The sequence below is a fragment of the Ahaetulla prasina genome, chromosome 3 (genome assembly GCF_028640845.1).
Source record: "Ahaetulla prasina isolate Xishuangbanna chromosome 3, ASM2864084v1, whole genome shotgun sequence".
Taxonomy (NCBI): Eukaryota; Metazoa; Chordata; class Lepidosauria; order Squamata; family Colubridae; genus Ahaetulla; species Ahaetulla prasina.
The window spans coordinates 121,036,390-121,062,856 of record NC_080541.1 but is presented as its reverse complement, the minus strand read 5'-3'; the positions used below and the strand labels follow the sequence as shown (position 1 = coordinate 121,062,856).

General features: G+C 36.5%; 1 protein-coding gene across 6 annotated transcripts in view; it reads right to left on the bottom strand.

The window, feature by feature from the left end:
- RABGAP1L (RAB GTPase activating protein 1 like) overlaps positions 1-26,467 on the bottom strand; it is a 188,049-nt gene that overhangs the window by 56,489 nt on the left and 105,093 nt on the right. For 4 of the 6 annotated variants that reach the window (XR_009154646.1, XM_058178630.1, XM_058178632.1 and 1 more), the window contains exon 17: positions 20,294-20,335. Coding sequence is in view for 5 of the 6 variants with exons in the window: in XM_058178630.1 (XP_058034613.1) it covers positions 20,294-20,335 (42 nt within the window). In the remaining variant the exon portion in view is untranslated. Of the gene's footprint in view, positions 1-7,389; positions 8,043-20,293; positions 20,336-26,467 lie in introns of those variants that run through there. The other 2 variants (XM_058178637.1, XM_058178633.1) reach the window with 2 other exon arrangements.

Below are 26,467 nucleotides of genomic sequence, written 5' to 3'. Positions count from 1 at the left end.
TTTCTGGGATTTACTTCTGGTATCCGGCAAAAAAAACCTTTAAAAAACCACCCACTGAAGAAAATGGGTTTGCTTAACAACCACAGTGTTCATTTAATGACTGTGGCATTCACTTAATATTTGTGGCATTTGCTTAATGACTCAAAAAAGTTGTAAAATCTGGAGCGGTCACATAGTAACCTACTTAATGCACCACCACACCTTACAACCATAGTTCCGGGCTCAATTACAGTTGGAAGCCAAGGACTACCTGTAATCATGGAAGAGGATCTAATTGAAGCAAATTAAGTTAAAGAAGATTAAAAGACTATTCTAAAACCCTTTGCAAACAAGATTACAGAAAGACAGAAACATTTGCCAAGTCAGCATATGTTCCGGAAAGAATTCCCTTAGAAAGTGAGTTTATATAATAACAATAGATCAGATGAAATACAACAAACTACATAAAATATTTGTTGAACTTTTAAAGATACATGAATAAGGGCATTAAATGCCAACATTCCATTCCAACATATATGAAACAAGACCGTGTGGCCGAGAATTTTCAAAAATTGTACAATATATAGTTCTATAGTAATGAAAACAAATATAAGAGAAAATATGAATTATTAAACATTTGCAATAACTCATTTGGCAAGCAATCTAATGACAATACAGTCATACAGGCAGGCTGAAACCAAAGACAATGAGCCAATTATCAGAAAAAGCAGAGGATCCTGAAGTTAGATACGTATAGATGAATAATAGAGATAGGAGTTGAGAGGGACCCTTGGAAGTTATCTAGTTCAACCCCCTGCTCGAGCATTTCAGACAAATGGCTGCCCAATCTCTTTTTGATGGAGCACCCACAACTTCTGAATGCAAGCCATTCCATTCGTTACTTGTTCTTATTGTTCAGAAGTTTCTCCTTAGTTCTAGGTTGCTTCTCTCCTTGATTAGTTTCCATCCATTGTTTCTAGTTTTCCCTCCAGGTGCTTCGAAAAATAGTTTGCCCCTCTCATCTTTGTGGCAGTCCCTCAAATATCAGATAATAGATACTTTTATTTTTGTTTTATTAATTACAGCAAAACATCATGCTAGAATGTGGAATATAGTAAAACTAAAGGGTATATTAGATACAACAGGATAGTTCCTGAGTTCTCTCTGTGGAACACATATATCTTAACTTGAAGGTGCATTCAAAGGGGAGAGGGAATTGAAAAGCAGGTTTGCTACTAGAAATGGCTAACTGGGCCGAGAAAAGAATACTTCAAGCTTGGTCCAATAGTGAGGGTTGCAGGGCTACTGAAAATAAAAAAAGAGCTCTACAGTTTCAAGATCCAGAGAGAAGAGAAGAAAAAAGGAAGATTGTGCAGGATTGAAATACTACAGGTAAAAGAGTTCAGTTAGTGGATTGGCAAGCACAGAAAAGCTCAGGAAAAGCAACTGAAGTCCCAATAAGTCCAGCTGGCACGTTGGCCAGCAAAAGTTGGCAAGGGATCCAGGCAGCTGGCCAGGAGGTTTTGCTTGGCAGAATGCCTAGAAAAGAGGAACCTGGTACTAAGGAAGCTTCTGCCATAAGATTGCCTGATAGTAGAACCTTTGAGAAACCACAGAAGTTAGGTCAATGGTTGGAGTCAGAGCATGAATAGTGAGAACAGCAACAGTGAGAACAGTGGGGTTTTTGCCCAGCAATTTGGTTATAAACAGAATGTAATGAATAAGTGGCACCATTAATGGCACCATTACACCAGACCAGGATGGAAGAAAGAAGCTGGATGGAAGTCAAGCTAAACCTGGCTGGGATAATAGCCAACACCCCAGTAAGGATGGGTACATCACCACTATTCAACAGTAGCATTAAGCCCCACAGGTGTCAAAGAAGTTCCAGATGGGACAACGAAGTTCAAAGAAGAATTGAACCTCAGGTGTAGCTACAGCAAGTGGGACTCTGGACAGGGATAAATATCAAGCAGCCTCAGAAATTCTTCTCTCCTAATACTCTCTATAAAGACCATCTCAAGGAGGGAGGAAGTCCTGCACCAGACCCCCAGGAGTGGCAAAGGCTGTTTGCAAAGGAAAGTTAAAGCATAAAGTGGGTTAAATGTCTATAGTGCCTTGGAAATTAGCCAAGATCAAACGAACACTGTTCTAGATTCAGATGATTTGAGTTGAAAGTTCTTTAAAATCTTGCTAAAAGAGAAATTGGAAAGCAGATGTCCCTGACAATTAAAAGAGTGAAATCGGAAAACACTTGTCAACTGTCACCCACCACAATGAAATATCTGCAAGATTAAATACTTAATTGTTACATCTTAGACTCATAGAATCATAGGGCTGAAAGGGAACACGGGGGTATTCTAGTCTAACCCCCTGCCCATGGCAGGAGACTTTAGATCATCCCAGACAAATGGTTGTCCAATCTTTTTTTGAAAATCTCCAGCAGTGGTGCTGTGCATAATTATCCTATTAAGAAAAAGAAGGGAAAGCTTTTTCTACAAGGAATAGATCTGTGTGCCTTTGAGTCTGTTCCATTCCAGATCCTGTGATTCCAGGACATGAGTGTTCTTTTGAACAACTTTTACCAAAAGTCATGGCACTGGCTGAATTTGGAAAAATTGAATGGGTTAGTCCCATTCATTAAAGGAAAGGCAAAATTAGAAGAAATTATAGCTAAAATCAAAACAAGAAATTACAATGCAGATATGTCTTGTACAGAAAGATTTAAAAAGTGAACAAAAAGGAAAAAACCGCCTCGAGTTAATGAAGAAATGAGCATTATTTTTAGATGAAAATAGATACAATAGACAATAGATTTCAACAGATAGTTAGAACTGCAGAAAAAAACAATTGCTACCAGCCTGCCTTCCATTGAGAACCTATATACTGCACGAGCCAGAAAGAAAATATCTACAGACCCCACACACATCCTGAACATAAACTATTTCAACTTCTTCCCTCTAGACAACGCTATAAGGCATTGCACGCTAAAACAACTAGACACAATGACAGTTTTCCCCCATGCCATCACTCTGCTAAACAACCAATTCCCACAATACTGTCAAATTACCTTGGCTGCATTACTATTATCCTTATCATCTTTCCTATTATCTATTTCCTTATCTTATAACTATAACTTTGCTGCTTCTATTTTCTGATTTATATTTGTTTTATTTAATATCCTAGTATGATTTATGTTGATTGCTTATTTAGTATCCTATGACTATTACTAAGTGTTGTATCTTATTATTTTTGATGAATGTATCTTATGATTATTATGATCATGATTTATCACTTGTTACACTGAAAGCTTATGCGCCGGAAACAAATTCCTTGTGTGTCCAATCACACTTGGCCAATAAAGAATTCTATTCTATTCGATGTTCTAGAAAAGTAAATGTATTAGTAATCCTACTGAGAAAAGAAGTCACAAACTTAGAAAAGATCATGACAAGTAAGAAATTTTTATCTTTCATGATCAGGATAGGGAAAGCAGACATATTTTCCAATGGTAATGTGTAAAAATTGGACATGGAGAAAAATTAACGAAATAATGCCTTCAAAGCAGGTCTGAAATTTAGCTGGTTCTATCAGGCTCGGACAAACCGGTAGCGGTGGCTGAGGGAGGCTCCGCCCACCCATGTGGATGTCATGACATCACTTTTTTGCAACATTTTAAGCTTCTGCACATGCACAGAAGGCTTTGCATTCAGACAACGGCGTATGTGAACATTTGCGAACCTGTAGGGAAGGTAACTGAATTTCACCTCTGCTTCAAAGTATAGATTTTGTGGGTACCACATGCAAGAAAAACCTATCAATGTGTCCTGGAGTAAATATTTTTAGGTCTGTATTGGATGAAAACTATTAAAACGTTCTAATTTTGAATAGCGTTTAGAAATTCAGATAACTTTTCAGTTTCTGATGCAAACTGATCGTAGACTACGTAAACTGTTGGAAATTCTGTGAACTTACTAGAAAAAGAAAAATGGCTAAAGTATTTGAACAGGTTGAAACAGATTGCTTGAATATCTGGCTTTAGATAGTTTGTGATCAAACTAAACTGCATTTCAGATATTTTCATCTGGTTGTTAGTCTACAGTAGCAAAAATTCAGGAGGAGTCTGGCAACATCTTTTCAGATTAACACGTTTTATTAAAAGGCACATATTTTTGTGAGCTTCACAGATGCATGAATTGACTGAACTAATATCTGATTAAACTTATTGCTCATGAAAGCTTGTCTTTTAATAAAATGTGTTTGTTTGAAAAAGTGCTACCAGATGGTTTGATCCGTACATGATAGCAGCTGCTTTGCCCCAGATATAGAATAGAACAAAATGTGGTTGTTTTAAGGCAGAATGGCTGGGGTAGAGTAAGAGTTGGGGGAACGCCAAGGCTTTCTTTGGTGATGGGTATGTGTGGACATCATAGTGGCAGCTGAATGGATATATGGGGAGGGGAAGGTTTGGATCAAGGAAATTAGAAATAGGATGGCCAGTGAGATGTGTCAAATGAGATATCCACTACAATAGCCAAGCGGAGACAGAGCAGTAGGAAGAAAATGTGATGAGAAGTTCAGGAGGCATCTATATGATATACCATGCTAGGAGCCTGTTTCTTATTCCTGAGATCAGTGAAATAAGAAATAGGTATAGAAGGTAATATAAGGGTGCAAAGGGAAGAATGGGAACAAAAGGTGATAAAAGGATATAAAGTAACAGAGATCATGCAAAAGAAATGGGTAAGTTTGGTGAGGTATTGCAGACTTGTCCAACATTTCTAGTAAATTTCTTGTGGAATTCAGATTTTATTCAGCAATCTGATGTGGTTTAGCAGAACTTTGGGAGCATAATAGTTTTTTCCAGATTCAAAACAAGAAAAATATTTTACATTTTGTTTATGCCCCTAGTAATAAAGAAAACAGTACCAGAAAAATCATAGAAGCCTAGTTTTATGTGCATTTGGTTGCATTGCTTCAAAGTTAAAAGTATTAAACTAGTTTTAAGTATTCTTAAAACCCAAAAACTATTTTATGCAATCTATAAAACCTTCCTTGACAGTGTTCTCAAACAGATTCATGGGATTATCTAATAGACTTTACGTATTGACTAGTAGACTACATATACAGGACTAATTGGGGGGGTGTCAATAATTTCTACAAATTGTAGCAGCTAAAAGGCCAAGAAACAAAATTAAATTGCTAAAAAGAAATATATGATAGGAATCACCTAATAACTTATGTAAATGAGAGGAGCAACTAGTTTCCTATTTGTATTTACTTATTTGGTTTATATCCTGCCTTTCATTCAGGAACTCAATGCAGTGCACATAGTGCTCTTTTCTCCCATCATCCCTGCAACAACCCCATAAGGTAGCGTATCAGGCCCAAAGTTATCCAATGAGCTTTTAGGCTTGATAGTAGACTAGAATCTGGTCTTTTTGCTCCTGATCCAACATTTAATCATTATACTATACTTGTTTTTTGGATTAAGACTAATTGACCTTGTTAATTTATTTTAAATGATTTGGATGTAGTGTGATTAATAAAATTGATGGAAAAAAATAACAAGATGAGATAAATATGAAGGAATACAGCCATGAGGAAATTACATACACTGAAGAGTTATAATTCATAGCAGTAATTGTAAGATATGGGATAAGATACTGAAAAAGAGGAGAAAAAAATTGGAAAAAGTAAAACCATGGAGGTGTCTGTTAAAAAAAGAAGCAAAAATTATAATTTCGTTATAATTATAATTTCATTATATAAATTCACACATGTGTCTGCATAACTCTGGTCCCTCACCTAAAAAAGAAGACAATAAAACAGTGCAGAAAATTTTAAATGTTAAAGACAGAAACCAATACATAAAAATTATGGTGTGTCTTTTCAGTTATTGTTCATGACAATTAAATAGAATTACTGTTTCCAAAGACAGCACAACTTTGCTTTAGCTAAATATAAGATGTTGGTGACAAATTGCAGCAAATAAAAGCCACCCACAGTATGTTCTATAGACACATATTGGAAATAGTATACCAGATCGAACATTCCTTGATCTCACATCTGAACTGATATGTTTACTGTACAAAATTTTTAAGTATCATTTATTAAGATTTACAAGGGTGCAAATTTAAAAAAAGTAGCAATTTCTGTCTTATGCCAACAATGCATACAATTTATTGTGGGATGTTATAGAAATAAATAAGTATAATAGCAGGATCACTTACTTGTTACCGTAGTTGAACTGCTAAAGTTTAGCCACCTACATATACTGCTTTTCTAGAGGCAGCAGTTACAGCTTAACAGAGTCTTAGCCATTTTAAGGACATGTTAATAGACAAGAAACTCTTATGTTTAACATTGACTCTGTTTCGGAACAGCTACTATCCAGGACTAAAAGGCACTGCATGGAATATATTGTTACGAAACTTGATTTTTTTAAGGACATGATGGATTATAAATTAGACAATGACAAATCCTGGAGTCAGAAAGATCAAAAATTTAAAAATAATAGAAATTTTTTATCTTTTGATTTTGATATTTATTCACTATAATGATAAAATGTTTTGATGGTATATTGACAATTTATTAACTAAGCTGATGGGCTAGAATAGTAAAGAATTGAAATTCAAATGCATCCAAAGAGTTTTAGGAGAAAGTTTGGTTACCTCAAACTTGTATTCTTTGCTTGTCAAATAGGATCTCCATATTCACCACCAGATCAAGGACAAGAATATGCATAAATATTTCAGAATCACAGTTCATTAACAATTATATTATTTATTATTTAATAAGACTTTGTTATTTTCATGTCAATATCCTTATTCTAGAATCCACCTGAGACATGTTTGTTTGCTTAGGACACCAAATTATCCTTTGTATCTCAGTAGAAAGGCAGAATAAGAAGATGTTCCTCAGTTTTAATAGCAACAAGTAATACAACATGTTTTTTTTTTAAAAAATGACATTAATTTAAAATTAACAGTTCTTTTTTCCCCCCGTTTTCGTGCTTTTGAAAATTACATAATGGAGCATTAAAAAAAATAAAAATCAGAGGTTCGGAACAGAGAAATAATGTTGGATTCACAAAATAGTGGACAGTTCTTCCTTCCCACTATCTAAAATAGGCAAAGCGATTTGGGACCAGAATACAAAACTGCTCCAATCAACATGACCAACAATGTAATATGATGGGAGTTGTCCAAAATAACAGGAGGACACCACGTTGCCTATGCCTGGCTTTGAAAGAAGGTAGATAAGTGCCATTGCTTCCCAACTCTAATGACTAAAAGAGACAGACCCTCTAATGAACCACTAGATGAACGGGGTATGTGAAAGCAGACAGACAGTAGACAAGAATGACAGATTTGCTAGACACCCATTTTTGCAAAACAAGGATCTCACCGCAAGAAGACGAGGCACAAACAGGCGATGCCCCATCCCCAGAAGTTCCAGCACTCGACAAGCATACTCATTCACAAGCTTGCTTCTCTCATCGTGAATATCCTGGGTCCTTCTGATGGGTGGCGTGAGCTTGGGAGCTGGGGTTGGGCAAGACACCCCTTCCTCCATCAGCAAAAGACTGCAAGTATCCAGAATGAGAAATGCTGTCTTCTTAAGCCACAGTTTTCCACTATAGTATTAAGGGAGCCAGATTTAGGTCTCTTAGAAACCGATGCATTTATTGTCCACAACAGGGACAACCAAGTATAATATTAAAAAAAAAAATCCCCCAGAAAACATGTTTGGAGGAAGCACAGAAGAAGTCAGTATTCCAAAGTACAGTTGCAAATATAAGCTGAAGACTTGGATCTAAAAATGCCTGAAAAAAGAGAAAAATGGCAGAGAACGATGCAGAAAAAGGCAAGCTGCAATGGCCCAGCTTGCCTGGAAGTACGTGTAAGTACAAGGAGGAGAAGCAGAAAGAGCAAAAAGCCAAGGCTGGTTGTAAAGCTGCAAAGAAAAAAAGGATGAGCTCATTGCAATCCCTGATTCGTGACAAGCGTGGTTAGGCGTCTGCTGCTGCTGCTGCCTCTCTCTGTGAATCGGTAATGAAGTGATAGAAAAGGCGGGGGAGGGGGAGAGAAAGGCGGAGGTAGCTGAATGAGCATGCAGAGGATGCCTCAGAGGAGAATGCTGTCATAAGAAGCCAATGGTGAGCGACCCTCCAAATCCGCCTTCCTTCCATATATGTTAGCTCCCCAGCACACAGACAACCTTGTCGTTTCTTGCTTAGGCAAGTCAGACTGAAATTCAACCATAATACTAACCCTGATAGATACAGGCTTTCAAATCAAGGTTTAATCCTGCCTAGACATATGGAATAGAGAAAATAGGGAGGGAAAACTTGTCAGTCCCACCCAGATTGCTGCACAAATGCAAGACAGATGGAAAAATAGAACAGACAAGTGCTAAAGCTGTGAAATTGTGCTGTTTGTGCAACACAAATTATTCTTTTCAGGACAGACAGCTTTATGTAGGTAAAATTTCAGAAATTCTCAAAGACCAGTCTAAATATATCAAATAAGCATTCTGAGCCCAGAACAATATTAAATGGGGGATGTAACTGAAAAAGTGTTTGACACAAAAGATAAGTCATATATAAGACAACATAAAAATCTTTTTTGTATGTACATCTGCATGAGGAATATTTACCATTTTTCCTCCACGTGACCTAGCTTTATACAATCTGGCCTTGGCAATTATTGTCTGTAAAATAATTTCCACTGATTTTTGCCCTGGCTGGAAGAATCTAGTCCATTCTTCGTATATGGAACATATGTGGCCATGTCATTTTATGCATTCTATGAAGGTGACTGAACTTGCTAGCATGAGCCATTTATGATTGTCCTGCTACAGCTTTCAGTGTGCCTAGAGCCAGATCAGATCTCTCTGCTGCTTGACAGAGATTCTGCCTGACTTGTTTACACTAGCAATAGCACTTAGACTTATATACTGCTTCACAGTGCTTTACAGCCCTCTCTAAGCAGTTTTACAGCATCAGTATATTGCCCCCAACAATCTGGGTCCTCATTTTACCAATCTTGGAAGGATGGAAGGCTGAATCAACTTTGAGCCTGGTGAAATCTGAACTGCCTAATTGCAGGCAGACGGCAGGCAGCAGAAATAGCCTGCAGTACTACATTCTAACCATTGTGCCATCATGGCTCTTACCAACATTAGCTATCATTCAGGTTGAAACACCCAACACTTTCAGTGATTTCTGAAAACTTTCTGGTTTGGTGTAGAAGATGCCAAGTAATGAGTTAATTTCCCAGTTGCCCAGGAAATTATGGACACATGACTTAAGATTTTGTCTCTAGGCTACATGCTAGAATCCACACACTTGAGCAGTCCATCAAACAAATGAAAAATAGGAAGGGGAGCACCCTTATACAGTATATATGAGCATAACATAACTTGGAATCAGTGTTGATGAAGATTCTCAGTCATCCAGGTAGAGCTATCTAAAAGTTGAGTCATGGCAACTGGACTTCTTTTCTTGTTGGTTGGAAATATTTTGCTGCTTATCCAAGTAGCTTTTTCAGCCAGTCTGAAAAAGCTACTTGGGATAAGCAGTGAAATGTTTCAAATCAACAAGAAAAGAAGTCCAGTTGCCATGACTCAACTTCCAGGCAACGTGGAATAAAGCGTAGTTCTCATTAAGGCTATGATCTGATGGACTGAGTTGAGGTTTCGATGCATAAGTCAGCCCAAACACAATAGAATCTTCATAATAAGAATCTAATACTTAATTCTCAGTTTTGCATGATGACATATCCACAATAGAGGACACAGAAATTACCTGTTATCTGAGAGGACAGTAACAACTGAAACTTTGTGGGACAAAAAATTACCATAACAGTTATTCCTCCCTGCCCTTTCGCCAAAATGAACCACCTAGAAAAATGTGTTTACAGGTAGTTCTTCGCTTACAACTGTAATGGAGCCTGCCCATCACAGCAATAGTGGTGATGATTGTAAATCAGGCCACCCATATGACTGACACAATTTTACCACCATTTTTGTAGTGGTCATTAAGCAAATGCTATAGTTATTAGTAAAATATGGTTCAACAAAAAACAGAGTAAATGCTGGCTTTTGACAAAACTGTCATAAAATGTGGGCATGCAAATGTGGCCTGGTTACAGAGCATGACCAGGGTGGGTAGTCATTGGAATTTTAGAAACAGAGTTTAAGAATTCCTAGCAAGGTCTGTTGTAATTTCAAACCATCGCTAAGTGGACAGTCTTAAATTGAGGATTACTTGTATTCTATAGTTTAATTAAGGTATTAGGCATGGTCCATATGTGTGGTTGGATGTGGTTTTTAACAAGTTATTTCTTTTTTAAAGAAAAAAATGGGCAATGTTAGATATGACTTTGTTGCTTATTTGTTGTAACTTCCATTAGTTCTTTAGGAATCCTTGGTAGTATCTGCCTGGATATTGCCAGAAATCAATTATTTATTTAAGTAACTCTGCATTTATATTATTTCTTTTTTCTTTCTGCCAATTTTTCTTCTACACTTATTTTATTAAGATACATCATGTAAACTAGTCTTGACATTTTTATTAATTATATTTCTATTCTCCTGCACTCACATAGACTTATGGAATCTGCTGGAACAGATTTTGGAGATCTTCTAGACCAACGCTCTGCCCATAGCAGGAGACATCATAGCAGGAGACATATCATCCTGGACAAATACAGTAGTGGCCAAAATTAAAAAACCTTTTTGCGAAAAGTGTATTTTCTAAAACTAGCTAATAACACCACATTTTTTTGGAGCAGTACTATAAAATTATGTATCGATGGAAATATAATTTAATCAAGAATGTAATGCAATAACTTTTATGAAGGATTTGCTATTAGAATAGCAGTTACAGTATAAAGAAGAAAAGTGAAAAAATGAGATATTCAAAAATTATCACATCAGTTAATACTTAGTTGGGTAACTTTTAGCATGAATTACAGCCTTACAACGTCTTCCCATGAAGTGTACCAAGTCTTTTAGTTCTGCAGCTGTTATAATGTGAAACCAAGATTGAAGGATTGCTTCTATTAACTGGGTTTTATTGCTGGGTCACTTCTGACTAACAGGTTTCTTTAGTCGGGACTATAGATTTTCAATTGGGTTAAGGTCTGGTCTATTCCCAGGCCATTCCAGCAGTGGAATATGATTATCATAAAACTCCAAAAAAAAAAAAAGTGGTGTTATTAGCCGTCAAACCTCAAAAATACACTTTTCCCAAAAGATTTCCACAATTTTGGCCACTACTATAATTGTCCAGGCTTTTCTTGAAAATCTCAGCAGAGGTGTACCCACAACTCCAGGAGCCAAGCTTTTTCACTAATTGTTCTCACTGTCAGGAAGTTTCTCCTGAGTTCCTGATTGAATCTCTCTTTAACAAACTTCCATCCATTGCTTCTTGTCATATCCTCAGGAGCTTTGGAGAATAAGTCAACCCACACCTCTCTGTGGCAGCCTCTCATGTGCCAGAAGACAGCTATCAGGTCACCCCTGATTCTTCTCTTCATTAAGCTAGACATACTTAGTTCCCTTAACCATTCCTTGTACAATGTATCCTGCAGTCCCCTTATCATCTTAGTTGGTCTTCTATAAACCCTTTTTAGGGTCTGAGCATCCCTCATCCCTCAGAACTCTTGACAGTTTTATAAGAATATGCAACCTTAAAAACTCACAATCAAAACTAACAATAGTGGGAACAGACAATATTGTAGCTCCTTTGGATTCCAGGAATTATATGTAAACACTGGTTAACATTTAGATATCAGTGTCATTGAATTATAAATGAAACTAAAGATAGGGTATGAGCCAGCAGTGTGCAGCAGCTGCCAAAAAAGCCAACACAGTTCTGGTCTGCATAAACAGAGGGATAGAATCAAGATCACGTGAAGTGTTAATACCACTTTATAATGCTTTGGTAAGGCCACACTTGGAATATTGCATTCAGTTTTTGTCGCCACAACGTAAAAAAGATGTTGAGACTCTAGAAAGAGTGCAAAGAAGAGCAACAAAGATGATTAGGGGACTGAAGGCTAAAACACATGAAGAAAATTTGCAGGAACTGGGTATGTCTAGTTTAATGAAAAGAAGGATTAGGAGAGACATGATAGCATATCTCAGGAGTTGCCACAAAGAAGAGGGAGTCAAACTATTCTCCAAAACACCTGAGGGTAGAACAAGAAGCAATGGGTAGAAACTAATCAAGGAGAGAAGCAACTTAGAACTAAGGAATAATTTCCTGACAGTTAGAACAATTAATCAGTGGAACAACTTGCCTCCAGAAATTGTAAATTCTCCAACACTGGTAATTTTTAAGAAGATGTTGGATAACCATTTGTCTGAAGTGGTGTAGGGTTTCCTGCCTAGGCAGGGGGTTAGACTAGAAGACCTCCAAGGTCCCTTCCAACTCTTCTCTTCTCTTCTCTTCTCTTCCCTTCTCATACCAAAATAACCACCTCTGTTTTCTATAGCAGCTTAACTGCTGTCTTTTTTTTTTTTTGGTCAATCTGTTCCAAAGCTGATCCATTGTTATTAAAGAATAGCAGAATCAATTTTAAAAATCTAAATGGCAGTATTGTTGCTCTGTTAAAAACGGAGAAATTTCTGGCAAATTAAACAGTATAAAATGTGTTATGCTTTAAGGTTCTGTGAGCAGGAGTTCACTTCTTCAAATGATGCAGATTGTGTGTGTGTGTGTGTGTGTGCGTGTGTGTGTTCACAGGCAGACTGTGGAAGTACACAATGATTTCAGGAGGGAAAAGAAATGAGAAAATTTGATGATAGCTACAGTAATTATTACTGAGCACTTCTGGGAAAGAAATTGTGAACTGCAAAATCGCTGTCTCTGGTAGGTCTAGAGCACTAGGAGAAGAGGTAAAGCCAACACAGTCCAAACTGTAGTTCGACACATTTAAAAAGACACAGACAGGGTTCACATACTTCCTTTCTTAATCACCTTTGTAAATTACTTATTAATTGCTTTTTTGATATTTGGAACATTGTCAGACTAAGGCCAAGAAGGACATGGAACAGTTCAGCCAGAGTCAGTTCTTTATTTGCCTAAACATAACAGACAGAATTTTGCAAAACTAAACCTTTATTACCCTCAACCTAACAGATTTACCCTGGAGATTCTAAGTAGGGGCCATTCTAACTCTCTGTCTTCTGTCAATCTTCGGGCTGTGGGACCCCTTGTATCTCCCTTCTTTCTGGAATGTGCTCCCTCTTTCCTGCAAAATTGTCACCTCACTATAGTCCTTCACATCAGCTCCCTTTCCGTGGTTATCATCTCTCAGAGAATCTTCATAATGGTAGGTATATTATATTACACGAGTTTCCTTCAATTCTTAGCAAAAGAAATTTTATAAAGTTTAAAGATTTTTAAAAAATCTCTGTTATGGAATAAACAGAAAAAGGATAATTAGAATGTTGATTTTGGAAAGCTATAAACAGACTAGTTCAAGTGGATTTGAAATAAAAATTTGAAACTAATTATTAGAACCCTTTCCATATGAAAATGCTGCTGTTTTGATTACTTAAACTTTATTGTAAGTTGGATTTTGAACGTTGGACATTAGAGGAAACCAGATGGAATTAAAAATTACAGTTAAAGAAGAACATAAATTTAACTTACTAATACAAAATGGAGTAAAGAGACCCAAATGTTAATTTTAAAAATGTCTATCATTATATACAAGCTGTGTTCAGAAGATTATGGGAAAGGACTAGCTTTACTAGAGAGGACTGAGTCTGATTTGAAAGTGGATCTAAAACAATGGACTATGGGAATGATGTGGAAGAAGATGCTATATTAGATAAACAATTGAAATTGAATGATGCATTACCAAAACAAAAGAGTGACAAGAAGAATTTTCTTATACTAAATTTATGAAAGAGACTTGTTAAAGTTATGAAGAATTTCATGAGAAACTTGTTAAAATTATGAAGGAATTCATGAGAAGGGGGCAAAGAATAAATGAGAAGAAATCAGGTTCTAGGACTTGAGAGGATTAACAAATAAGATTGTTGAAAGAAAAGGAAAGGAATATAAAAAGTTCAAGATTGTTAAAAGTAAAATGAAGGAATATAACGTTAGACTACAGTAGACTAGACTAGACTAGACTAGATGAGAATAACTTTGTCACTGAGTGTACACTAATCGGCATACATTAAAATTAAATTTTGTTGCATACAGCTCTCAAAGTGTCACCACCTCCAGTATACACTACATAAATATAACAAAATAAATAAATAAATTCAAAATTATGCATATACCCACATATAGTTGGTTTTTCTGATCAAGATTAAAGTAGATACGTTGTTTTCTCTGGTAACATTTAGTGGACTTTTGCTGACCCGGCTGAACAATGAGACTTTAAGGATTTGATTACGGAGAAAAGATGAAATATGAGAAGAAGAAATCATTTGTTGTATTTTAAAACAAAGTGATAACTTACTAAAATTGTTTATTATTCTTACTGTGATGAAGGAATCATATATAGAAAAAGAAAAAAAAGAATATGTCATATTGTATCAGGATTAAAGCATATTCAGCCATTTAAGAAACACTTATTCTTTCATAGGTATTTCCACTTGAGGGATCATCAGTAGCTATGCACTCTGTATACTTAATCCAAACTGTCATTCAAAAAACTCTAAGACCAGTGTCTGTTGGGCACTGCTCTCTGGTGTTCAGAAGAGACAGCACACCAAATATCTTTACAGTATTCTAAAATGAAATCAAGTCTGGGTTAAAAAAGAAAAGATGGAGAAGTCAGGGATAATTTACTCTTTAAGAGAGTTCTGATGATCTTCTCAGTAACCACAGGTTTCCTAGTTCTGTAAACACCTATATGACAGCATGTGCTGGCAAGTATAGACACTAGAGGGAGTTTGTCATGCATAAGCCAGAGTTGTGTTTTACTTGTTCAGGTTTTGTTGATGCTCTAGTTCTGAAAAAATATTATGGCATTCACAGGTAGACTTTGGAAAAACATCTTGTCAAAAAGTTTTGTCTTTTTTGTGACTTTCCACAGAACTACTATATATAACAAAGAGGGTAAATTTTGTTCTTGGGTTTTTTTTCTGAATAAATACACCATGGCTCCTTTTTGCAGTTGTTGCTTTGCTTTGTTGTTGCGTTTTCTGTGACAGGAGCAATTTGCCTCTTCATTTCCTAAAATGTAGGTCTAAAGCTTTGTTTGCTAATTGGCCATTCCTTTGCAGATTTGGAGCAAAATCCAAGAACAGGGGAACTGTAAGACATAGTTCTGCCCTGAGAAATGGCAGAAAAGCATCAAATCTTGGGGCCAAAACCTAGGATCTCTATCTCCTGCTCTTTTGGAGATAAGAAATAATACCCGTGTTTTCCCAAAAATAAGACCCTGTCTTATATTTTTTGAACCTTGAAATAAGCGCTTGGCCTTATTGCCATGCGCTCAAAAGCCTGATTAGACTTATTTTCAGGGGATGTCTTATTTTGGGGAAAACGGTATATTGTCAGCCTCTTCATCCCAGTAAACTGAGAAATATTCAGTCACCATATATGGCTGTATCCTACAGTCTCCAAAGAAGACTCCTAGCAATTTACTCTCATGAAATAGCAAAACATAATATTCTTTAGAAGCCAAATATATTTGCTGAAAATACCCACAGAGAAAAGTCTGAAAGCAGTGCCTGAGATATGCATACAAATTGGATTTTATAGAAAAAATTATTGGCTGACTAAATTTAAACAAAAACTGTTCAGGCAAAAAAACCTGAAGATGTTTTAACAATGGCTTGTTATACAAGCCACAATGTGAAGATGTCCACATGCAAACCACATTATGGCATATTGTTGTGCATGAACCAGGAATTTATGTGACAAAGTTTTTTGAAAATGGAATTAATTTGATAGATAGTCTCAAAATTATTCTTTCATAGTAAAGTAATACCTTGCCAACAGAGGAAATCTGCTAGAACAGATTGAACCCCATTCACTTAAAACTATAATCAAGGAAACTCCAATCTTTTAAGGCAAATGCCTACAAAGAAAAAATACTGTAAATTCTGGGGCTATTAGACCATAAAATGTAAGAAATTGATCTGTGATATTTCTATTAGGTGCTCAAAAATATCTGAAGGTGACAGAATCTTTCAAGTTTTGCTATTCTGATGTTTCCATTGTAGAGTGGAAAACAAGCTCATGAGCTAAATAAGATTTCAATGATACGTTAGTTTTCTAATAAATATTTCACACTTTTGGGGAATTTCAAATCTTTTTTAGCCATTATGATATTCAGCTGAGTTTTCTGAATTTCTCAGATGATTAAAATGCTCTCTTTGTACTAATTGTGAAATGTTGTCATTTTTAAAATATCAGCTTAATCCTATTTTTATTATTTAGAGCTACTCTTTGAATAAAGAAATTGAATTGATTAATAATACAAATACAGCTGAATGTAAAACATTTGTGCAAATGTGCAAATATTATATATACATTATATACACATTATAAATATAATATGAAGCATTCATATAATCAATAATTATTATATAGTCCTTTCCACACAGAGATTTCAATGCCAAATGAAAAAATAATTGGAGGATGATGTCCTGATTTAAATGAAACTGGGCTAATACTTTAAATAGAAGTGTAAAATATGGGCATAAAATAATCTTCTTTGTGCTTATTTATTTGCTATATTTGTACGCCATCTACTTCCCAGAGCTTCAGGACAGCTTACAGAAATAGAATTAAAACAGCAGAAATAAAATATATTAAATAGAATAGAATAGAATAGAATAGGGGTCTCCAACCTTGGCAACTTTAAGAGCTGTGGACTTCAACTCCCAGAGTTCCTCAGCCAGCTTTGCTGACTGAGGAACTCTGGGAGTTGAAGTCCACAAGTCTTAAAGTTGCCATGGTTGGAGACCCCTGGAATAGAATAGAATAGAATAGAATAGAACAGAATAGAATAGAATAGAATAGGGCCGTGGGTGGCTCAGGCTGTAAGACAGCCTGTTATTAAACACAGCTGCTTGCAATTACTGCAGGCTCGAGTCCCACCAGGCCCAAGGTTGACTCAGCCTTCCATCCTTTATAAGGTAGGTAAAATGAGGACCCAGATTGTTGGGGGGGCAATAAGTTGACTTTGTATATAAATATACAAATAGGATGAGACTATTGCCTTACACAATGTAAGCCGCCCTGAGTCTTCGGAGAAGGGCGGGATATAAATGTAAATTAAAAAAAAATAGAATAGAATTCTTTATTGGCCAAGTGTGATTGGACACACAAGGAATTTGTCTTTGGTGCACAAAGCAATAAAAATTACAATTTCTGTTGGCAATTCTATGCTAGTTACAACAATTAACTGCCACCTAGAAACAAGCCTGAAAAGTGCAAATCTAGGACTCTATTGAGCTATTGAAAAGAAAAGGCAGAAAAAAAGGAGGATTTAAGTTGTAGCAATTACATATTGACAGATAGCAATCACCTGCTTAAAGTAGTTTCATTCCAATTCAATAACAATCCTTATCTAGCTGTGCCATGTGAAAAGTCTGGTTAGCGTTGACTACAACCCAGGGAGCCTAGCAGCAGTGTGTAAAACATTCTGAATTTGAAACATTCAATGTCAAGTGCGAAGGAACTACCAGTATTTTAAACCTGAAAAACAGTTTTGATAATTTTGCAAGTGTTTCCAGACGAAAACAGTTGTTCCACACTCAGGACTGTGCCAAATTACCTAATCTGGAATATGTAACTGGTTGGGAGGGTTTTTTTTGTACATACAATGAGGCTCCATCTTAAGGTCATTCATCACTTTCATGAAAAGTTGAAGTGCAGTTTGCAGTATCTCCAACACTGGATGGTGCTGATAGTCATATTTTCATTCTTTTTTTGGTACGGTCTACTGACCGTTTCATTACTTTCTATTTTAGTCATCCAATTTGGTTTTGAGCAAGTGACAAGGAATCAAAAGCAGAAATAAAGTACCATCTTATTTATTTTTACTTACTAGTTGAGACCAGATCTTAATATATAATAATATATTAAATATAAAATAACTTGACTTTTTGAAGAAAGCCTAAAACAATTACTAGTGTGAGGAAGGCACCAAGTGACTTCTACAAGCCATAGCTATTGCTAGAAATTTGATAATATTTTTTAAAATGGCTTAAGTTTGGTTGTTCTGGAAGGAAAATCATGACCTACTCAGAAGAACAATTAGAATTTCTAAGATTTCATGTTGTAAGTTCTACCTAGGTTTTGCGCATGTGCAGAAGGTTTTGCGCATGCGCAGAAGGTTTTGCGCATGCGCAGAAGGTCTGCGTGCAGATGTGACGTGTGCATGCAAGCGGCATGTGCACTTCAGAACCGGTAAGGAAGGTAAGTAGATTTCACCCCTGCACTAGCAGCTGACTGGCAGTTGGATCGGCTTCCTGGAATACTGTCAATCAGCCGTTCCCGGCTGTGGGGATCACTGCTGCCCATCACCATCGCCACTACCCATCACTGCCACCACCTATTGCCTCCACGTATCCTGTTTTTGGTCTCTGAATGCCCTATTTTTGGCCTCCGTGTGTCCTGTTTTCAGCCTCTGCACATCCCATTTTCGGCCCACTCCAGGCAGTGGAGATAGGCGGAAGTGGCAATCCCTACCACCTGAAACAGGCGGAAAACGGGATGTACGGAAGCCAAAAATGGGACGCGTGGAGGTCAAAAATGGGATGCATGGAGGCTGAAAATGGGATGCACAGAGGTGGTAGTGATGGATGGCAATAGCGGCAATGGGCAGCGGCAATCCCCACAGCCTGGAACAGCTGATCGGCAGTATTACAGGAGACTGATCCAACCACCAATCAGCTGCTCATGCTAAATCAGGCTGTGCTGAAGCTGACCAGGCTGTTTGCTGTAAGGAGGCAAATTGCTGGGAAGCAGAGGCAGATTTTTTTTATTGTTTTCCTCCCCAAAAGCTAGGTGCGTCTTATAGTCCGGAGTGTCTTATAGTCTGAAAAATATGGTATTTTTGGAATACTACAGCTAAATATGGGATAGTTAGCCCAAGCAGGTTACAACTTTGAAATCAGTCAAAGAAACATTCTTATGTAGAAGTCACCTTGCAATGGGTTCTCATAATTATGAATATTGTCAGACCAACAATAGATTCATTCATTTGCTTGTATTTTTACAATTATTTACACTGTTCATTTTCTCAAAGGTCCATTTTCTCAAAAGTCTCAAGGAGATTTATCAAGGAACAAGAAGCCAATAAAAACAAATATCCCACCTAATTAACTCAAGCAATTTTGATATTATACATCCTCTTCAGTGCCTTTTTTGAAGGCCAGAAGATTGAATATATTTCTTATCTTAGGAGGCAGTGTGTTTGAAAGAACTCCAATTAGAAGGTGCTTTGGTGAGCCCCATCCCATTCATTTCTTGCAGGATGGGGATTCCTAGTGTACCATCCAGAGGTGAAATCCAGCAGGTTCTGACAGGTTCCAGAGAACCAGTAGCGGAAATTTTGAATAGTTCGGAGAACCGGCAAATACCATCTCTGGCTGGCCCCAGAGTGGGGTGGGAATGGAGATTTTGCAATATCCTTCCCCCAGGAGTGGGGAGGGAATGGAGATTTTGCAGTATCCTTCCCCTGCCACGCCCACCAAGCCACACCCACCAAGCCACAGCATGCCCACCAAGCCAGTAGTAAAAAAAAAATGGATTTCCCCACTGGTACCATCCTTAAAGGTTTGTAAGGAACATAGGAAAAGATGATTCAATATGTACTTGGGTACAGCTTTAAAGTTGAATTAGAACTGGAAGAAAACGAGTGATTAAATATCAACTAGTAAAATACAGCTGAATATGCTATTCCCAGTTAACAACTGCATTCTGGATCAGTTGAAGTTTCTGAACTGTCTTCAAAAGCAAATATATGTAGAGCACATTACTGCAGTCTACATCAACGGTAACATGGATAATGAGCATTTGGACCTTTTGCTTCCAAAAATGTGTTCATATTAAGAAAGAGTCAAACAAAATAATGGTTTACTGCAGTTTTTTGGAATTGAAAACTAAAAGAATGACAAAAATTGCTTCATGGTCACGAATAAGGGATTTTTAAAAATAGATTAGATGAGAGTACATTCTCTTTTCTATTACATTTTCCTGAAACCAATTAATCAAAATAGTAAACAAAATTATGTGCATATGGGCAGTATAGTAACATTTATGGCACCAAGGTATTTCTGTGAACTTGCTGAAGTGAGTGAATACAGAAAATTATCTTACCTTTAAGAGAGCCAGGGCTACATTAAAGATTACATTCAGACCCTGCAATGTAGAGAAGAAAAAACAAAAAATAGTATTAATCCAGTTTGCAAAGGATTTACCTATGTAGACAATGCTAATAATACTAGGATTGTGTCAAGGTTTTTATAGATAAAACATACAAAAAGCAATATTTTAAAGGATTTAATGGAGTAATTCCCAGTTAGATTATAAAAATCTACCAGTATGTAAAATGAACATACTAAGGAATAAAGTCTCTTCTAGACTTTGGCTTCTTTTCTGCAGGATTGTTGGGTTAAAACGGAAAAAAATCATATGTGTTAACCTCTGTTTCTATTTTAAAGATAAGGCCAGGAGTAGCCTTATTTCATTTTCTGTTTAAAACAGAAAAGTTTCAACTTGGCCTATTATGTTATTTTGTCATTTAGTTTTGTCACTATCTATGTATTAAGCCACAGAAGCTCTCTAGTATTTGCTCTTTATATACTGAAAAACATACCAAATTAGAATTTAACATTACTTTTATTAGGAAAATTACTGAAAGATCTAAACATTATAATAAAACTAACAAGCTGAAAATGAAAAAGTAGGAATATAATATTGTTTAAAATTACCTGTATTTACAGATCTAAGAATTAAGATCACACATTTCTCCTCTCCTAATACATTATGCGTAGAATACAATATAGTTAAAGGTGATACCTTGTTTTCTATTACATCTGAATTCTTAAATTAGAATTTTGGCAAAACCCAGGACTATGATCAGTGGTTTAGCATTAGCAGAAATCAGAAGTTTTTCAATTGCTTTTCAAAAGCAAAAAAATAAAAACAAAGATAAGCAGATAAGAAAAAAAGGTTTAAGAAAGAGAAAGATTAAGAAAGAGAGAAGACAAAAGTGACTGAATAAGAGAAAAAGAATGACTTCTGATATTTTTTGTACCAATACGAATAAAAGAGTACATCAAATTCTTCCTCTAAAATTAACATTTATCTACATTATTTCTATAATCCCATGTAATACTAATAATCAAATACAAAAATCATCACGTCATATCTTGCAAATTGTTTTGTTCTTTAAAAGTTTGCTGTCATTGACTGATTAAATATTATTATTGATTGATTGATCATTTTTTGAAAAAAAAAACATCAAGTTTTTTCTTTGGGCAAAATCTTTTCTTTAATCAAAGTTATCAATTTTGCCATCTCCGCTGATTCCATCAATTTCATCATTCTTCCACTGTAGGTATTTCTAAGTCTTCCATCTTTGTGCATATAAAAGCCTTGATACTGTTATCAAAAATAAAAGAAAGTTCCATAAATATTTTTATTTTATATGTGGAAGAGCTGAAATTTACACTGATTATAATTCAATAATATATTTCAGAGAGATAAATTTCAGCACTTCCATATATACTTCATTGATTTAATTGCATATTATACCCCAAAATTTTTGCCCTAATCCTTTTTTCTTGTCTGTTTAATTTAATTTAATTTAATTAAACAAACAATTTTAATTTTTTTGTTTTTAAAAATCAAAGTTATTAAGTTTTCCAACTGCAGGAAGCAAGTAGAAAAGCAAACACAAGAATCTTGATATCCTATGTGATTTAATTTGTGATTTGTACATCCATTATAATTTACAAATGTTGCTGGTCAGAGCATTGTACAGAATCAAATTATTAAACAATCCTATAAATAGGTTTTAAAATAATGTTTGGTAACAATCCTGAGGAATTTCATCCACTAGAGGTCAGAACTGTAAAAGTAATAAAAATGAATGCTGAACAAAATTGGAACAATCACTTCAGAACCTCACAAAAACAATAGTCAAATAAAAAAAAGGAAAGTAATGACTTAAAGAAAGGGACAGAACCTATTAATCTATTGTTTAATGATCAACTGTTTCTGTATCAGCTCTACTATCATACAAACGCTCTAGTATCATCCCAGTGCCAAAGAAACCCACTATCAAGGAACTGAATGACTTCAGACTGGTTGCTCTAACATTTGTAGTCATGAAAACCTTTGAACGGCTAGTGCTGGCCCACCTGAAAACCATCACGGATCCACTGTTAGACCCCTTGCAATTTGCCTGCTGAGCAAATAGATTGACAGATGATGCTGATAATATAATTCTGCATTACATCCTACAACATCTTGAATCTCCAAAGACCTATGCAAGGGTCCTCTTTGTAGACTTCAGCTCAGCATTCAATAGCATCATTCCAGATATTCTTCTAAACTAAATCAGTACCTGACCACACTTGTAAATGGATCGTAAGCATCCTAACAGACAGGGAGCAGCAGGTGAAGCTAGGCAAAATCACAAGATAATCAGCACAGGAGCCCCCCCAGGGCAGTGTGCTCTCTCCACTTCTCTTCTCTCTATACACCAATGACTGCATCTCAAAAGATAAAGTATTAAAGATAAAATATTAAAGATAAAGTGTTAAAGTATTGAAGTTTGCAGATGATACAACAGTTATTGGTCTCATTCAAGACAATGATGAATCTGCATACAGACGGGAGGTTGAACAACTAACCTTGTGGTGCAACTGGAACAATCTTGAACAAAACACACTCAAAACCATAGAAATGGTGGTAGAGTTTAGGAGAAATCCTTCTATACTATCACCTGTTACAATACTACAACACAGCATCAACAGTAGAGACCTTCAAGTTTCTAGATTCTATCATATCTCAAGACTTAAAATGTACACCTAACATCAAAAACATCATCCAAAAAACTTAACAAAGACTGTTCTTTCTGGGCCAACTGAAAAAGCTCAAACTGCCCAAGGAGCTGCTGATTCATTTCTACAGAGGAATTATTGAGTTTGTCAGCTGCACCTCCATAACTGTTTGGTTTGGCTCTGCAACCCAACAAGACAGATACAGACTTCAGAGGATAATTAGAACTGCAGAAAAAAACAACTGCTACCAATCTGCCTTCCATTGAGGACCTGTATACTGCACAAATCAAAACGAGGGCTGTGAAAATATCTGCAGACCCCTCACATCCTGGACATAAATTGTTTCAACTTCTACCCTCAAAACAATGCTATAGGGCACTTGACACCAGAACAAGTAGACACAAGGACAGATTTTTCCCGAATGCCATCACTCTGCTAAACAATTAATTCCCACAACATTGTCAAATTATTACTAAGACTGTATTACTATTCTTCTTCTTATCCTTCCTATTAGAATAGAATAGAATAGAATAGAATAGAATAGAATAGAATAGAATAGAATAGAATAGAATAGAATAGAATAGAATTTATTGGCCAAGTGTGATTGGACACACAAGGAATTTGTTTTGGTGCATATACTCTCAGTGTACATAAAAGAAAAAGAAAAAAAATTCCTTTATCAAAGGTACAACATTTACAACACAAATGATGGTCATACGTTGCAATTTAACCCTTAATGATAGCAACAAAAAGTTACAGTCATACAGTCATAAGTGGAAAGAGACTGGTGATGAAAACGATGAGAAGATTAATAGTAGTGTAGATTTAGTAAATAGTTTGATAGTGTTGAGGGAATTATTTGTTTAGCAGAGTGATGGCCTTTGGGAAAAAACTGCTCTTGTGTCTAATTGTTCTGGTGTGCAATGCTCTATAGCGTCGTTTTGAGGGTAGGAGTTGAAACAGTTTATGTCCAGGATGTGAGGGATCTGTAAGTATTTTCACAGCCCTCTTCTTGATTTGGGCAGTATACAGGTCCACAATAGAAGGCAGGTTGGTAGCAATTATTTTTTCTGCAATTCTAATTATCCTCTGAAGTCTGTGTCTTTCTTGTTGGGTTGCAGAGCCAAACCAGAAAGTTATAGAGGTGCAAATGGCAGACTCAATAATTCCTCTGTAGAACTGGATCAGTAGTTCCTTGGGCAGTTTGAGCTTTCTGAGTTGGTGCAGAAAGTCTTTGTTGTCCTTTTTTGATGATGTTTTTCATGTTAACTGTCCATTTTAGATCTTGCAATATGATAGAACCTAGAAATTTGAAGGTTTCTACTGTTGATACTGTGTTGTCAAGTATTGTGAGAGGTGGAAGGATGGAAGGGTTTCTCCTAAAGTCTACCACCATTTCTACGGTTTTGAGTGTGTTCAGTTCCAGATTGTTTTGATTGCACCACAAGGCTAGTCGTTCGACCTCTCGTCTATATGCGGATTCGTCATTGTCTCGAATGAGACCAATCACTGTTGTGTCATCTGCGAATTTCGATAGTTTAACAGATGGATCGTGGGAGATACAGTCATTGGTATACAGAGAGAAGAGAAATGGGGAGAGCACACAGCCTTGGGGGGGCTCCTGTGCTAATTGTACAGGTATCTGAAGTGATCCCGCTTAGCTTTACCAGCTGCTTCCTGTTTGTTAGGAAGCTTGTGATCCACTTACAAGTCTGTTCAGGTACTTGTAGCTGGTTTAGCTTAGTTAGAAGAGTGTCTGGAATGATGGTATTGAATGCTGAACTAAAGTCTACAAAGAGGACCCTTACATAGGTCTTTGGAGATTCAAGATGTTGTAGGATGTAGTGCAGAGCCATATTAACAGCATCATCTGTTGATCTATTTGCTCGGTATGCAAACTGCAAGGGGTCTAACAGCGGATCCGTGATGGTTTTCAAGTAGAAAAGCACTAGCCTTTTAAAGGCTTTCATGACTACAGATGTTAAAGCAACTGGTCTGTAGTCATTCAGTTCCTTGATGGTGGGCTTCTTCGGCACTTGGATGATAGTAGAGAGTTTGAAGCAAGAAGGAACATAGCACATCTTTAGTGATTTATTGAAGATATGGGTGAAGATGGGGGCCAATTGGTCAGCACAGACTTTTAAGCAAGAAGGAGTAATCTTGTCTGGGCCTGGAGCTTTTCCTGGCTTTTGTCTGTGAAATAGGTCCTGCACTGCCTTTTCTGTGATCACTAGAGGTTGTGAACCCAATGGGATGGGGTCAGTTCTAGGAGGCTTGGCTGTTGTTGGTGTGTCTAAGATGGGGGTTATGGAGATAGGAGGCTGTATTTTCCTTTCAAACCTGCAGTAAAACACGTTCAGGTCATCTGCCAGTTGTTGATTTCCTTTAGCCTGGGAGGCAGGTTTGCCATAGCCAGTGATATTTTTAAGAGTTTTCCACATGTTTACCTATCTCCTCCCACTTATGACTATAACTATGTTGCTTGTATCTTTATGATTTGTATTGTTTTGTTTCCTAGTATGATTTAATTGGTTATTAGTATCCTATGACTATCACTAAGTGTTGTATCTTATGATTCTTGATGAATGTGGGTTTTTTTCCTTTTATGTACACTGAGAGCATATGCACCAAAGACAAATTCCTTGTGTGTCCAATCACACTTGACCAATAAAGAATTCTAATATTCTAATAAACTGGAATACTGCATTCAGTTTTGGTCGCCACGATGTAAAAAAGATGCTGAGACTCTAGAAAGAGTGCAGAAAAGAGCAACAAAGATGATTAGGGGACTGGAGGCTAAAACATATGAAGAACGATTGCAGGAACTGGGTATGTCTAGTTTAATGAAAAGAAGGACTAGGGGAGACATGATAGCAGTGTTCCAATATCTCAGGGGTTGCCACAGAGAAGTGGGAGTTGGGCTGTTCTCCAAAACACCTGAGGGTAGAACAAGAAGCAATGGGTGGAAACTGATCAAGGAAAGAAGCAACTTAGAACTAAGGAGAAATTTCCTGACAGTTAGAACAATTAATAAGTGGAACAACTTGCCTGCAGGAGTTGTGAATGCTCCAACACTGGAAATTTTTAAGAAAATGTTGGATAACCATCTGACTGAGATGATGTAGGGTTTCCTGCCTGGGCAGGGGGTTGGACTAGAAGGCCTCCAAGGTCCCTTCCAACTCTGTTGTTATTATTATTATTTATGATACTCACATGCTAATCTTAAACAGAGCTGTTCCATACTTGTTATAATCATGCAAAATACAGGTAGTCCTCAATTTACGGCCACAAAGTGCTAAGTGAGAAATTTGTTAAGTGAGTTTTGCTCTATTTTACAACTTTTGTTGCCTCATTTGTTAAGTGAATCACTGCAGTTGTTAAATTAGTAACACAGTTACAACACAGTTGTTAAGTAAATCTGGTTTCCCCATTGACTTTGCTTGTCAGAAGGTTGCAAAAGGTGATCTTGGGACACTGCAAC